The 13101-nt window shown below is 38.8% G+C and overlaps 1 protein-coding gene across 1 annotated transcript in view; it reads right to left on the bottom strand.

Moving 5' to 3' along the window:
* Positions 1–13101, bottom strand: part of DMD (dystrophin) — a 2676943-nt gene that overhangs the window by 556545 nt on the left and 2107297 nt on the right. Inside the window, exon 60 of the mRNA XM_089653005.1 lies at positions 4205–4283. Within this exon, the coding sequence (XP_089509131.1) occupies positions 4205–4283 (79 nt within the window). The remainder of the gene's footprint in view (positions 1–4204; positions 4284–13101) is intronic.

Raw genomic sequence — 13101 nt, 5'->3', positions numbered from 1 at the left:
AACCCGTTTCACCAGCCGTCCTGTGTTCCAAGTGCCAATGTGGGCACCGGCTGTGACAGATTGCGGCTTCACAGCCGGGTGCCCACTGCGCATGCGTGAGTAGCGCTATACTTCCTGAATAGCCCCATCGTCTTCTGAGACCTGTCACGTGTCCCAGAAGACTACAGGGAGGGAGGGTAAGAGGACAACTTCCGCTTCTGATCACCTAGGAGATTGCAGCAGAAGTGGTAACGGTACCTGTCAATTTTGGGTACCCACTCCCCGAAGGTGCCAATCCTTAATGGGGAGCGGAGGTCCAATCTTTAAAGTGGAACTTCCCCTTTTGGGTGGAACTTCGCTTTAAGCTGACCACATATTGCAATTTATTTGCAATCTCCTTTTATATCTACACAATCAAATCATATCATGTATAGTAGAACTTCCCTCATACCCTATATAAAAAAAGAAATACTAGATAAATGGCTACATATGCTTTTGCTCTCATTTGGGGCAAATCATGAGCGCAGCTCATGGTGTACATGGAGACATATACAAAGGTTGATATACTGACTGTTGCACAGAGGTTCCAGAGAACAAAGAGTCCATCCAACAGGGCTATATTCTGGCTTCCTCTTTCGCTGCTCGTTGTATTGACCCATATTAAACTAAATGGGGTTCTTGAATGTTTATAGATAGAGGGTATGCTAGTATGGACAATGCCATTTAAGTAATTCTGTGACACAAGAATAGTTCATTAAGTTGTGGCACATGGAATCAAGGTTGAGTGATGCATTTAAGGGGTGCTTATACATGTGCTGTAGGGCCCCCTAGCAAGCTTAAAGCTGAACTCCAGGCAAATAAAAAAAAGACATGATTTAATGCAGCTGTGTATTCATTAACACTTTGTTAAATGTATTTTTTTATATGAAAGCAGACTAAGTACTGAAATTAAACTTGGTATCATCATTTTGAGGTCCCCATACAGCAGAGGTCAGACTAGGGGAGGGAGAAGCAACAGAGGAAGGCAATCAGATGTGCTGCAGTGCAAAGTGCATACTAATAGGAGGGGAGAGCAGAGTTACAATGCGATAAGAGATCTGCTGCTTCTTTTTCCCTCTTCAGTTACAGACTTGATGAGGGACAAGAGCTGTAACTGTTTCTGAACTTCATCAGAGAAAAATTAGGTCATCTGCCATGCAAGACAGGGATATTCTGAGTGACAGAGCCGCATAAATGTCAGAACTGAATAGATAGAAATGAAAATCAATTGGCAGATAAAACAGAACCCATATATGTATTTAACCTGTGTGTTTCCCTGTTTAGCTGGAGTTCAGCTTTAAATTGGAGGATATTTGCAGTAAAACCACACCCAGAGTCTGTAGCGTCACGATAGGTTATTCACATTTGTACAACAATGGTTATGGGCATTACAAGATTTCCCTGTAGTTTAAGTCTACCTTTAGGTTAGAAAATGAACTAAATATTGCCACTCAATATTAATAGTCCAAGGTTCTTCTGTTCCCATGGGTTATTTTGTATGAAAGTGAGAGCATAAATAGTAGTGCACTAGCTAGCAATGGATTAATAAATATGTGCTAAGGTTATATAAAAAAAGAAAACTGGTAGAAAATTGCACAGAATGCACTCAGAGAGAAAAGTAACCATTATAACATCTACTTCTATTCTACAATTATGCTGCAATGCACTTTTTCTGTTTTGTCAGTGACCCCATTTTTTATAATTGTGCTAAGGGTAGAAAAAAAAGTTTAGCAGATCAGCAGTGCCAAGAACACTGTAGTATAGTGTTCAGGTAGAAAAGCTAAATAAACTATTGACAGCTGGAGAAGAGAAGGTTCATCTAAAATTTAATGAGGTGAACCAAGGGCATAAAAACTGAAGGTTAAAACAATTAGCATGGCTGGTCACCTAAATTAATAACAGATTTAGTAAGAATGCCAGGATTAAATTGACACTAATATCATGGTATTAAGATGAGAAAAACATTTAATGATGGATCAAATCTTAAATATGTAGAGATCCAATTGACAAGGATGCAGGTGAAAATGACAAATTTATGATAAAATGCACTCTTGATTTTCCAGATGGTGTAGACAATAAATATTTTAATGAACATTTATGCAGAAAAAAAGTAGCCTCTTATATCTGTTACAGCTACGCATGCATTATTTATTCGTAGCAATGGAACATGAAGAAAAACACAACTCATGACTTTCCAAAACACAGAAAAGCACTTCAGACATTGGAAATAAATAGCAATTGCCTTCTGCTCCAGTCAAAGCACTGGGATAAAAAGTTTTATGAATGGCAAAGGTGTTAGCAAAAAGTGAGATAATGGTCATTCTTCTAAGTAAGGGTGAAGCATTTGTAAACCCTCACCTTGTAAAACAACCCATTCAGTTTAAAAGAGAAATGAAAGGGAAAAATATTTGTGTATATATAAATACATTGTAAACACCTTTTTTTTAAATAAGTGATTACATAATCTCTGTTTTCAGTTGCATACGGGGCTTAGAAAGTTAGGGGTGGAGAGCAAGCAGTACACTGATTTCCCAATGAATGGCTGTGCAGTGGGAGCATATCAGCACAAGTCTGACCATTGGAGGACAGGCAGGCTGTTCTCCCAGCACAGCCAGAAAACTGACCACATTAGGAAGCATGTGATCTCATGCCTAGTGTGGACAGCCTGAAATAGGAAAGCAAGGGGACTGGCAAGAACACGAGGGATTTCACATAAAGTAAGAATTGCAAAGAGAACAGTACGCTTTTTAACATATGATACAACAGGTACAAATCACGAATAGGAAATATTAGGGTAGCATATTATTTAAGAATCTGTAACAACTTCATTTTAACTTTCTCTTTATATATTTAAAAGCTTAATTGGATAAAGCTGTGTTAAAAACTCTGCATTTTTAGCACACGTAAATACACATTTCCCAGTGAACTATGTGTTAAAATATTACCGCAGCAGTTGCAGTTTTCAGCTTTCAATGTTGTTGGCTCCTGCTCTTCAGTGCTGCTTCACTATACTTCTAGCATTCACAGGAAATAGTTAACAGTGGACAGTGCAGTCTGGAGAGAGTCTGTTAGCTTGGAGAAGGAAGGTTTGGAAAGGAGCAGTACACAGTGTAGGGAGACACAAAATTTTATCCCAGCATGCAAGAGTGGCTCCAGAGGATGCTACAAGAGAAAGGAGCCACCCTGAAACAGGAAAGCTGGGGCGGTAATCATGGAACCAGCTTATACTAGAAAATAGGCAAGGATTAAAGGATAAAAAACTGCATACTCCCTACATTATTAAATTGGAATTGTTGGAATTGCTTACAATACTGAGGGTTTAATATTTCTTTAAAGCCCAGCTCTAGTCCAATCTTTTTTGCTGTAGATCTAGATAAGAGCCATTATAATTTCTCTAAGTTTTTCTCTAGGTAGTGTTCTTGTTTAGAAAAGAGATGTGACTAAATTTCACAACAGGTTGGTGGAAAATGCAAGTGCTCAATATCATCTTTTGACCAGGCCATAATCTACAGATTTGGTGGATGGGATAGACAAAGGCCATTATGAAGCCTTTTTCGACCCTAATAGTCCTTGTTAGAGAGTCTCTCTGGAACCTGATCAGTATAATGAGATGGCTGACTGTAAACACCTTGTAAGGTAGAATGTTGACTTAACATTATACACAGCAGCATATAGTGATAAATCAAGAAGATCTGGGAATGAATCTTGGTTCGTGAGGATTTGTTTATTTAAATGTTAGTCATAAAATACAGAATTGACTATATTTTTGAAGTCCTATTTGCATCTATTCCCATCCGAGTGATGAAAATGTGCTATTTTTTTTTTCTTTTTTCGTTCTGAACTTACTGTTTACTGGCAAACACACGAGGCACTACAATTAAGTCTTTGACAATAGAAAAGTGTGTGATGCAACCAAGCACTCCTTGTCAATCGAAATCCTCAGAGAGAACAAATTGTGAACAAATAGTTGTATCCAATGACATATTGATAAAACTCAGATTAGTACCCTGTGAACATTTGAATCAAACATTTAACAGTACTGTTCAGCTTTTTTCTATTGAAGGTACAGACTCAATATTATCACCAGGAAGGTAATAATGTGATGTATGGGATTTCGTCATGTGAACTGGGAAGGTTGAGCAAACCATAAAGCATGCAGGTTAATTAAGAAGGTTAAAATGCTTACTGGAAAGGAAGTGCTGAGACGTGGGGCCAAAATCCCTGTGGGCTTCATGTAATTGTCTGATGCGCTCATCAATGGACACCTTAGAGAGAAAGAAAAGGAAAAGATTTCAACACATGATGATGGCAGCAATTAGGAAGGCAGAATAATATTGCTCTGCAAACCTTAGGGTTTTAGGCAATGAAATGCTGCGTCAGGGCTGTAAAACTCTAAATTGACTGTTTTATTTTTATATTGTTTGAGAAACATTTCCCTGTTTAAAACTGGGACGCTTCAAAACACTAGAAAACAAATGATCTTTCTATAAGCCATAAAATGGGAAACCATATGTCATTCCTTTATGACCTAAGGCTACAGCATTAAGTGGCAAAGGTAACATCTTGCATACTCAGCTAATTTCCAAACACGTGTTCCTATTGTACAAACCTACATTGCTATCATTCTTTTTTATTTGTAAATCACCAGGGTATGGAAAATATGAGGCATGAAAGACATTACAGAGGTCATGAGACATTGCATGCAAAGTAATTTCACTAATAGACTAATGTCAAAATAAGCCTACACCTAGAGGCTTGTTTGAGAACTGAGCAAAAAAAAGCAGCAGCAAAGCGCTGTGCTTAATGATAGCGTCAAATTAGCTGTTTGCAGGCTAGTATATGCAAAATGTTGATTTGGATTCTTAATTTGTTGTTTCTTCTTTTAAACATGCACCATCTATATGTACCTGTAGTTTCTATATTTTCTTTTTAATGCATTCGTTCATACAAGCTTGACAACAAAGAATAATAGACCGCATATTACATAGACACTCAGGGGTTTATTTACTAAAGCTGGAGAGTACAAAATCAGGCTCATTTCTGCATAGAAACCAATCAGCCTCTAACCTCAGCATGTTCAATTAAGCTTTGGCAATAAAACCTGGAAGCTAATTGGTTTCTATGCAGAAGTGAGCCTGATTTTGCACGCTCCAGCTTTAGTAAACCCCACACCAGTCAAACGTGAACACTTTGCATTATTCATCTTCACATTAAAAAAATTATAGAAAAGAGGACAGGTCTAAGAGGCAAACAAGAATGGGAAAATAAAGAAGAAAAAACTGGGGAAAACTGTGAAAAAAGAAGAAAATGGAACAAAGAAAAATTTAAAAGATAGAAAAAGAGATCCAGATTTTATTATCAATTCATAATAGTAAGTAGCATCTAATCCAAACTAATTTCTTTTGGAATTCTGGTCTCTAAGTTTAAGATCCAATATATTCTTTTCTACTTAGTAAGGGAACCCCATCACCTCCTCTGCAGGGGTTAAGAATCCTTTCTTTAATGTGTACCTTAAAGCAGAGTTCCACTCGACCTATCAAAAAAAAACTGTAGCTGCTGACTTTTAAAAAACAGCCACTTACCTGTCCCTTGGTCCCTCGGTGTGTGTCCCGCAGCTCGTTTCACCGGCCGTCCTGTATTCCAGGAGACGGCATCTTCACTGTGGGCATCCGGCTGTGATAGCTTGTGGCTTTACAGCTGGGTACCCACTGCGTGTGCGCAAGTAGCACTGCGCTTCGTGAATGGCCCTGTAGTCTTCTGGGACCTGTCATGTGTCCCAAAAGACTACAGGGATGGAGGAAACCTTCCATTTGCGATCACCTAGAAGTCAACAGAAGTGGGAATAGGTACCTGTCAAATTCGGGTACCCGGTCCCCCCCGCTCCCCAAATCCTTAATGGGGAGTGGGGGAGCAGGCCTTAAAGTGGAACTTCCCCTTTTGGGTGGAGCTCCGCTTTAAGAGGACTAGTGCTAGAACCATGTTCCAGGAAGTGGCATGCTTTGTTGGTATTTTTATTGATCCAATATTAGACAAACGGTCCCTGAAACAGTCACATAAGTGTTTGTAATTCTGACATCATATTCTTTGGGGCAGATCACACAAAAAATAACATAGATTACATATCTTGTGTGACAATTCACCAACTGCCCAATCTTAAATGAAAGACCATTGACAAATGACTGTTCAACTAGTCCCTCTCTGGAGGATGCCCACACTCTACAATGAGTGGACCCAAACCTGAACATGCCCACAGTGTGCTATAGCCATGAACATGGACTTCTATTGGATTGAAACAAACTAGGAGATAGCATGTTGGCAATTGTGGATACCTTCTTCGACACAAACCACACCCCTGAGGAAAGTATCTTTTTTCACTCAGCAATGCTCTGTAGTATGGATAAGTACTTGTGTACAATATGTTTAACCTCATTAAAGTGCTTATAAATGCAAAAGTTTTTCTTTTCATACATTCTTTGCATTATGGTAAAAAAAAACATTTCAAAAGCTGCTCCCCCCAGTCCCCACTTAAACACTTGCCCGATTCTGATCTTGATCCAGAACTGTGCCCATCTGCCGCAGCTTTTCTCCCCCTCTCTCTTTTCACAGGAGACACGGAAACAGCAAGAGGCATTGGCTCATGCTGCTCTCAGTCAAATCTTGTGAGGAGAGAGTGGGGGGTGAGACTGAGCCATGCTGTGTTATTTATGGATACACACTGTCTGGCTCGGGATTTAGCATGTACAAGTGCCTTGCTATGGGGGCACTCGGAGAAGCCAAGATTGCTGTGTGGGGCCCCAGAAGGGGAGATTTGGGGCCACTTGGTACAAAACCATTGAACAGAGCAGGTACAGTGGGGATCGAAAGTTTGGGCACCCCAGCTAAAAATTTGTATTAATGTGCATAAAGAAGCCAAGGAAAGATGGAAAAATCTCCAAAAGGCATCAAATTACAGATTAGACATTCTTATAATATGTCAACAAAAGTTAGATTTTATTTCCATCATTTACACTTTCAAAATAACAGAAAACAAAAAAATGGCGTCTGCAAAAGTTTGGGCCCCCTGCAGAATTTATAGCATGCACTGCCCCCTTTGCAAAGCTGAGACCTGCCAGTGTCATGGATTGTTCTCAATCATCGTCTGGGAAGACCAGATGATGTCAATCTCAAAGGTTTTAAATGCCCAGACTCATCTGACCTTGCCCCAACAATCAGCACCATGGGTTCTTCTAAGCAGTTGTCTAGAAAACTGAAACTGAAAATAGTTGACGCTCACAAAGCTGGAGAAGGCTATAAGAAGATAGCAAAGCGTTTTCAGATGTCAATATCCTCTGTTTGGAATGTAATTAAGAAATGGCAGTCATCAGGAACAGTGGAAGTTAAAGCAACATCTGGAAGACCAAGAAAAATATCAGACAGAACAGCTCGCAGGATTGTGAGAAAAACAATTCAAAACCCATGTTTGACTGCACGATCCCTCCAGAAAGATCTGGCAGACACTGGAGTTGTGGTACACTATTTCACTATAAAGAGATACTTGTACAAATATGGTCTTCATGGAAGAGTCATCAGAAGAAAACCTCTTCTACATCCTCACCACAAAAATCATCGTTTGAACTTTGCAAATGAACATATAGACAAGCCTGATGCATTTTGGAAACAAGTTCTGTGGACCGATGAGGTTAAAATTGAACTTTTTGACCAGAATGAGCAAAGGTAGGTTTGGAGAAGAAGGGGCACAGAATTTAATGAAAAGAACCTCTGTCCAACTGTTAAGCATGGGGTTGGATCAATCATGCTTTGGGGTTGTGTTGCAGCCAGTGGCGCAGGGAACATCTCACAAGTAGAAGGAAAAATGGATTCAATAAAATTTCAGCCAATTTTGGATGGTAACTTGATGCCATCTGTGAAAAAGCTGAAGTTAAAGAGAGGATGACTTCTACAAATAGATAATGATCCTAAACACACCTTGAAATCTACGGGGGATTACATCAAGAGGCGTAAACTGAAGGTTTTTTCCATGGCCTTCACAATCTCCTGACCTCAACATAATTGAAAATCTATGGATAGACCTTAAAAGAGCCGTGCGTGACAGACAGCCCAGAAATCTCAAAGAACTGTAAGACTTTTGTAAGGAAGAATGGGCAAAGATACCTCAAACAAGAATTGAAAGACTCTTGGCTGGCTACAAAAAGCGTTTACAAGCTGTGATACTTGCCAAAGGGGGCAGTACAAGATATTAACTCTGCAGGGTGCCCAAACTTTTGCAGACGCCATTCTTTTGTTTTCTGTTATTTTGAAAGTGTAAATGATGGAAATAAAATCTAACTTTTGTTGACATATTATAAGAATGTCTAATCTGTAATTTGATGCCTTTTGGAGATTTTTCCATCTTTCCTTGGCTTCTTTATGCACATTAATACAAATTTTTAGCTGGGGTGCCCAAACTTTCGATCCCCACTGTAAGTATAACATGTTTATTATTTTCAGAAAAAAAGATGCTTTACAACCGCTTTAAACTCTATATGACAACAGGTCACAAAAGAAACCAATTGAAAGTACACTTTTTACATCCCCTTTTACTCCTGGTACTACATTCTTTAAGAAGATCATCCCTAGGTGTGTCCCTGGCCAACCAATATGCCCTTTCTATGGTAAAATGATCATAGCCCTGCTTGAGAAATCTCCTCCTTATTTCTGTCACCTCTAATTCCAAACCTTCCACTGATAAGCAGTTGTGCTAAGTGCTAATAAATTGGCCATTCAGTAAGGCTTTCTTAACATGGGAGAGAGGGCAACTATCAGCCTGGGAAAGGGAGATTTCTGATATGTAAGCCTGTTCATGGATCCTTTGGTCATTGCACCCATACAGGGTTAGATTTACAATGTAAGTAATCCCTCAAAGGGAAATATAACATTTAAGCTGCCATAGATGACTCAATTTTCTATCCTTCTACCACAGGTGGAAGGAAAGAAAATCACTCAATTCCCCCATCAACACAGGCAAGAATGCCTTCTGCAGTGCTATTGTGTTCTGCCAGTGGGGGAGAAGGGGTGCAGGGGTCCTTCCCAGCAGGAAGGACACAATGATTACTGCCAGCAGCTATGATCACCAGCAGTAATTGAATGTGAAAAATCTGACAGTTTGGTTGTACCAAGTCGATCGATGGATTGTCTTGGGTACAATCAGCCTGTCCTTACATGGATCGAATCTCGTCTGATCCTTGCTGAACCGACCGGCTTTTGATCCATGTATGGTTGGCTTTATACATTTACTGCAGACATCTAATCTTTAACCTTCAGAAGAATAACTTAAAAAAAAGTCTAAATAAAAATACATACAACTTAACAGTATAATGATTTGTCAGCAGTGTTCTCCTGAATGGAGTTCAGTTTCAAGATTGAAGTTTAGTACCTGAATACTTAATATAGCAAAAAAAAAAAATGCAAAACAGCAACAACAACAAAAACAAACAAAAATTGCTCTCATTATCAACATGATATGCAAATGTAATAAACAGCTGACAACAAGAGATTTTAACAATGCAGCTGAGTTCATAGGTGACAAAAAACACTAAAGAAACTGCAGATACCAATAATAGACATGATTGAGTAATACAATTGGTCATACACTTATGATCTCTGATTTGATAAATACATAAAAATATATGTGCAATAAATGTTTATAACTAATGCATAATTGTTTAGTAAATTATGGTACAGCTTGCTCTTCTTATCCCGAGGTATTTATTTGGAAAGGTGCAAGAGACATTAATAGGACCTGTTCACTACAAAGTAAATTGTATTTATTGTATTTCTCTAGCGCAAACAATTAAATCTACCATTTGCATGCTTAGTAGAAGAAATGATCAATAAATCTACAACAATTAAATAAGATAAATATATAAAGAAAAGATCTCTGCACAATTTATGTCATAAAGTTTTCTTGTAAATGGAGCATTAGAGTCAACCAAATATCCTTCAAATAATAACATCAGGCTATGTGAGTATAAGGGGACAGCATAATTTTTTCAGCTTTAAACTTCTCTACAATAAGATGATTTGTACCTTATCAATAGTGAAAATTACCCTGTTTTTACATTTATGAAAAAATAAAAACAGGATACATTTTTGCTGGTAAAAAAAATGTGAATTTATTATTGTTATCACAGGACAAAAGGTGCAATGTCAGGCTTCTGCAGACACTGCCTACAGCAATGAGCCTGTAACTCTTTAGGGCTTTCAGTTTCAGAACTGTAGGAAGTGTGAACGGACTATGAGCTTGATTGATTAGCATGCTCACAATCCATTGAAAGTACAAATCCTTCTACTACGGTGATAGACAGGACAGTAGATCTCTGTGAATGAATGATGAAACTGTGTGGGCAGAGCCCCACACAGCTGTGCCAATTTTAAATGTGACAGTGGCTGTGGGGAAGAGGAACCCCTCCTACTGTCACAGGGAAACGTGGAGCTACACTGGAAGAGGGGGGGCTGCTTGAACATGTTACATGTTACACCCTAAATAGAGGTGAAACATGTAGCATATTCAAAAGGTGAACCTAACCTTTACATTTTTTGCACAAGTTTATTCATTTTTTAAATATTAAATATTAAAAAACAATATGTACTGTATCTATTCTCAGCCAAAAAGTGAATGTCTAAGTTTTTTTCCTTATTTTGAAGGCTAATCATAACTGCTTTGGTGAAAACAAGTTTTTGTTTCCAGAGTGGAAAGTCTATATTGCACACAGAGATTATTGAGTCACAGGTGACTCATATTCCCCTTTTCTTGACTGAATGGCTTCATGAAATCTTTAAATTAGAGACAGTATAAAAGCAAGCAGTTTATGCTGTTATCCCTTTAGATAAACCATACTGGTCAGTGTCATGGGCATGCCCTGTAATACATGATTATTTGTAAAATATCTGATAGAATAAAAAAAGATTCAAAACTTAAAAGCTTTAAAATAAATAAAGTTGACCTCAATCACTATAATGTATTATATATATATATATATATATATAAAAATAATAAATTATAATGAGATGCCTGCCTTTACACGCATATGAACTTTAATGGCATCCCAATTTTAGTCCCTAGGGTTCAAGATTGAGTTAGACCACCCTTTGCAGCTTTAACAGCTTCAACCATTCTGGGAAGGCTGTCCACAAGGTTTAGGAGTGTGTCTATGGGAATGTTTGACCATTCTTTCAGGAGCGCATTTGTGAAGTCAGGCACTGATGTCGGTCGAGAAGGCCTGGCTCACAGTCTCGCTCTAATTCATCCTAAAAGTGTTCTATCAGGTTGAGGTCAGGACTTTGTGCAGGCCAGTCAACTTCCTCCATCCCAAACTCAGTTATCCATGTCTTGCTTTGTGCACTGGCGCGGTCATGTGGGAACAGGAAGGGACAATCCCAAAACTGTTCCCACACAGTTGGGAGTATGAAATTGTCCAAAATGTCTGATGCCTTAAGAGTTCCCTTCACTGGAACTAAGGAGCCAAGCCCAATCCCTGAAAAACAACCCCACACCATAATCCCCCCTTCACAAACTTTACACTTGGCACAGTGCAGCCATGCAAGTACTGTTTTCCTGGCAACTGCCAAACCCAAAAACATCTATTGGATTGCCAGACAGAGAACTGTGATTCATCACTCCAGAGAACATGTCTTCACTGCTCTAGAGTCCAATGGTGATGTGCTTTACACCACTGCATCCAACACTTTGCATTGCACTTGGTGATGTAAGACTTGGATGCAGCTGCTCGGCCATTGAAACCCATTCCATGAAGCTCTCTATGCACTGTTGTTCTGCTAATCTGAAGGCCATACTAAGTTTGGAGGTCTTTAGCTATTTATTCTGTGGAAATCTGGAGACTTCTGCACACTGTGCACTTCAGCATGCCCTGACTCCTCTCTGTCATTTTACCTGGCCTATCACTTCATTGCTGAGTTGCTGTTGTTCCCAGTTGCTTCCACTTTGTTATAATACCACTAATAGTTGACCGTGGAATATTTAGTAGCAAGGAAATTTCATGGATGGACTTATTGCATAGGTGGCAACTATCACTGTACCACGCTTGAATTCACTGAGCTCCTGAGAGTGAACCATTCTTTCACAAATGTTTGTAGAAGCATTCTGCATGCCTAGGTGCTTGATTGTATACACCTGTGGCATGGAGGTGATTGGAACACTGGATTCCAATGATTTGTAGGGCCAATTGGCAATATAGTGTATATATATATATATATATATCTTCTATTGTTGTGACTTAGATGATGTTCAGAGCACATTTTATGCCCAATTCATGCAAAACTCCACATAATCCCAAGGGGTTCACATACTTTTTCGTGCAACTGTATATATATATATATATATATATATATATATATATATATATATATACAGTATATATATTCAATAACTCCAATTTTAATTTTTCACTAATTAGAGAAAGCAGCCAAATACAGCAAATTATTCTGAAATGTGCTTGGCTACAGTGGCATGCATGCCTCCAAACAGAACATTGATGTCTCTCATGGAGTGCAGTGGACCTTCTGTGTCTATGAAGAGTGACAGTTTCAGGTAAAACCAGGTGTAATACAAAATTACAAGTGTGAAGCAGGAGTAAATGTAGACAGGCTGGAGGCAAGGGCAGGTTGAAGCAAGAGTTCCAGGAAAGTCTGAGTGGTAACGAGAAAGCAATCAACACATAGCATAAAGCCAGACAGGTAGTAACAGACTGTTTTGATTATGCACTGACTTAATGTTTTGAAGTATATTTTATTCTTCTGATTAAAGCCAGGCGGGCAGCTGGTTACATTTTTCATTTCCTAATGAAAACAGAATGACCTTTAAAACATAAAGTCAATTATGAGAAGTGCCTTTACATCATTTGCAGTGACTGTAACCACTTATCTACCGTGGTACATTTTTCAATGGAGGATCAGTGGCCCTTTATTTACCCAGTGCCGTTTCTGAACAACACTGGAGAAACAGCCATCGGGTGGCTGATCCTCCAGGTGATCACTATGTTCCAAGCTGTTGTTAGGCAGCTGGAGACACAGAAACACTGTAAACAG

Source organism: Staurois parvus, unplaced genomic scaffold (assembly GCF_062004578.1).
Source record: "Staurois parvus isolate SC_StPar_1 unplaced genomic scaffold, SC_StPar_1.0 ptg000696l, whole genome shotgun sequence".
NCBI classification, from domain to species: Eukaryota; Metazoa; Chordata; class Amphibia; order Anura; family Ranidae; genus Staurois; species Staurois parvus.
This window is presented reverse-complemented; position numbering and strand designations above follow the sequence as displayed.